Source organism: Enhydra lutris, unplaced genomic scaffold, assembly GCF_002288905.1.
Source record: "Enhydra lutris kenyoni isolate GAN:26980312 unplaced genomic scaffold, ASM228890v2 scaffoldscaffold12, whole genome shotgun sequence".
In the NCBI taxonomy this organism is placed as follows: Eukaryota; Metazoa; Chordata; class Mammalia; order Carnivora; family Mustelidae; genus Enhydra; species Enhydra lutris.
This window is the reverse complement of record NW_019154096.1, coordinates 41,532,664-41,534,912: the sequence shown is the minus strand read 5'-3', so window position 1 is coordinate 41,534,912 and position 2,249 is coordinate 41,532,664. Positions and strand designations below refer to the sequence as shown.

Genomic DNA, 2,249 nt, shown 5'->3' with positions numbered 1-2,249 from the left:
GAATTTCAGTGACCAGAATAGAATAAGCTCAAGCTCTCAACACATCATGATGATGACAACTTGGACCATAGAATGTGTTACATTATTAAGGGGATACTCAAAGGGAATATTACTAAACTTACTGTTATGTTTACTGAAAATTGATAATATCATTAAACACAATAAAATGATATAACTAAGAAACTGTCAATAGCTCTGCCTGCTGATGATGTTCTAGTTAAGCATTCTACTAATGACCTTTACATTACAACTAGACAAAGAGGAACACATATGTCGGCATATGTCAAGTGAGTTATATGCTTTATCTTAATTCTCACAAGAATATGAATACGTAGATCCTATCATCTTTATTCTACAAAGGTTGTAAGTGAAGTCCACAAAAGTTAACTACCTTTCCAAAGATGACTCATCTCTTAGGAGTTGGAACTCACTACTGAACTAGTATTGAAATCCAGCCTTTCTGACTCAAGAACTAACTACCTAAACCACTTTGCTATCAGCCTAACCACCTTCTTAGATAGGCAAATATCTTAATCATATCCCCCACTAAAACAATTGTGTTTCCCAATGTCTTTAATGTAGGTGAGATCAGCAGTGACACTACTATGGAAAGATATGCTCATGGAAATGGAGAATAGAACAACTGTCCAAGAATTCACCTTGGAGGGGTTTCCTGCCATCCAACACCTGGGAAAGGTCCTCTTCCTGGTGCACCTGCTGGCATACCTGGCATCCATTGCAGGCAATGCTGTCATAGTCACCATCACCTGTGCTGACTCCAGGCTCCACACACCTATGTACTTTTTCCTCAGCATTTTCTCCTTCTTGGAGTGTGGTGTCATAAGTGCTGTTATTCCTAAGTTGCTGGCCATCTTTCTTGTAGACAGGAAAATCATTTCCTTTCTTGCTTGTTTTATACAAGCCTTTGTCTTTTTATATCTGGGAGCAGTAGGTTTCTTCCTCATAGCAGTGATGTCTCTGGATCGGCATGTGGCCATTTGCAAGCCTCTACATTACCCGACCATCATGAACCTGAAGACCTGCTTCCTCTTTGTCACTGCCTGCTTCACTTTGGCCTTCCCTCTCATCACTGGACTGGTAGTGAAGGTTTCCCAGTTATCCTTCTGTGGCCCTCATGTCATCTCCCACTTCTTCTGTGAACTTGGCCCCTTAATTCATCTCTCCTGTTCTGACACCAGGTCCACTGAAATTTTGGCCTTAGTCCTTGCTTTGTTTGTTCTTTTTACATCCATTATCATCACCATCATTGCATACAGCAACATAGTAGTCACAATCATGCAACTTCCCTCAGCCAAGGAGAAACAGAAAGCTTTCTCTACCTGCTCCTCTCACCTCATAGTTCTCTCTCTTATGTATGGCAGTTGTGTGTTTATATATGTGAAACCAAAGCAAACGAACAGGCTGGAGTCCAACAGGGAGGCTGCCCTTGTGAACATGGTGGTGACCCCACTGCTGAACCCTGTCATCTACACTCTCCAGAATAAGCAAGTCCACCAGGCTCTGAGGGAGACAATGTACAGAATGAAAATATCAGGATAAGAAAAAAAAAAAAAATCAAATGGTCTTAGAGTTGAATACCTAGAGAACACTGTGTCCTCATTCTGGCCAACGTAGCAGTCCACAGAGTTCTAGTGCTGTGTCTCTGGACACCATACATGACCTCTGCACATCCCTGGCAAAACGGAAATCTACTTTCAAGGCCTCATTTTACTTTGATGTACATAATTATCTTCTTCCAAATCTTCCACATTTGAATGACAAGTGATTTTTTGTGTCCTCCCTCTGATATCTATCATGTGCTTGAAGTTTCCTAAATTTAATACTTTACACACTTTTTATTTAACTTCTCTTCAGTAATAAACATGTCTCAATAGAATTAATAATGACTTACCAAAAGGCATTTAGATAATTCAAATGATAGATGAAGGTATATTATGTGATTGTTCAGAAGGAAAGGATGGAAATAGTACCAGTGCTTGAGTCTACATTCCTTCCAAGACTAGCACAGGGAAATAATGGTCATAGTACCCTTCATAATGGAATATATATACTTTGCATTAGGTGTGCTCTTAAATGTTGGTTTTGGTCCTTAGTTTAGCTACATATGTATGCATCAATCTCATGCTGGAGAGAAAGAACTATTCTCAGGCTTAGACCATTTTCTAAGGAGAAGGAATAATCCCAGAAACCTAAAGCTGACCAGCTCCTCTTTCTTAAGTTATTTATTC

The 2,249-nt window shown here is 39.7% G+C and overlaps 1 protein-coding gene across 1 annotated transcript; it reads left to right on the top strand.

The window, feature by feature from the left end:
• Positions 1-606: 606 nt before the first annotated feature.
• On the top strand, positions 607-1,560 carry LOC111145395 (olfactory receptor 6C74-like). The gene has a single exon (XM_022500272.1). The coding sequence runs from the start codon at positions 616-618 to the stop codon at positions 1,558-1,560; it is 945 nt and encodes a 314-aa protein (XP_022355980.1). The 5' UTR covers positions 607-615.
• The last annotated feature ends 689 nt before the right edge of the window (positions 1,561-2,249 follow it).

Coding starts and splice junctions, on each gene's coding strand:
- LOC111145395 (XM_022500272.1), top strand. CDS start 616: ATGCTCATGGAAATGGAGAATAGAACAACTGTCCAAGAATTCACCTTG.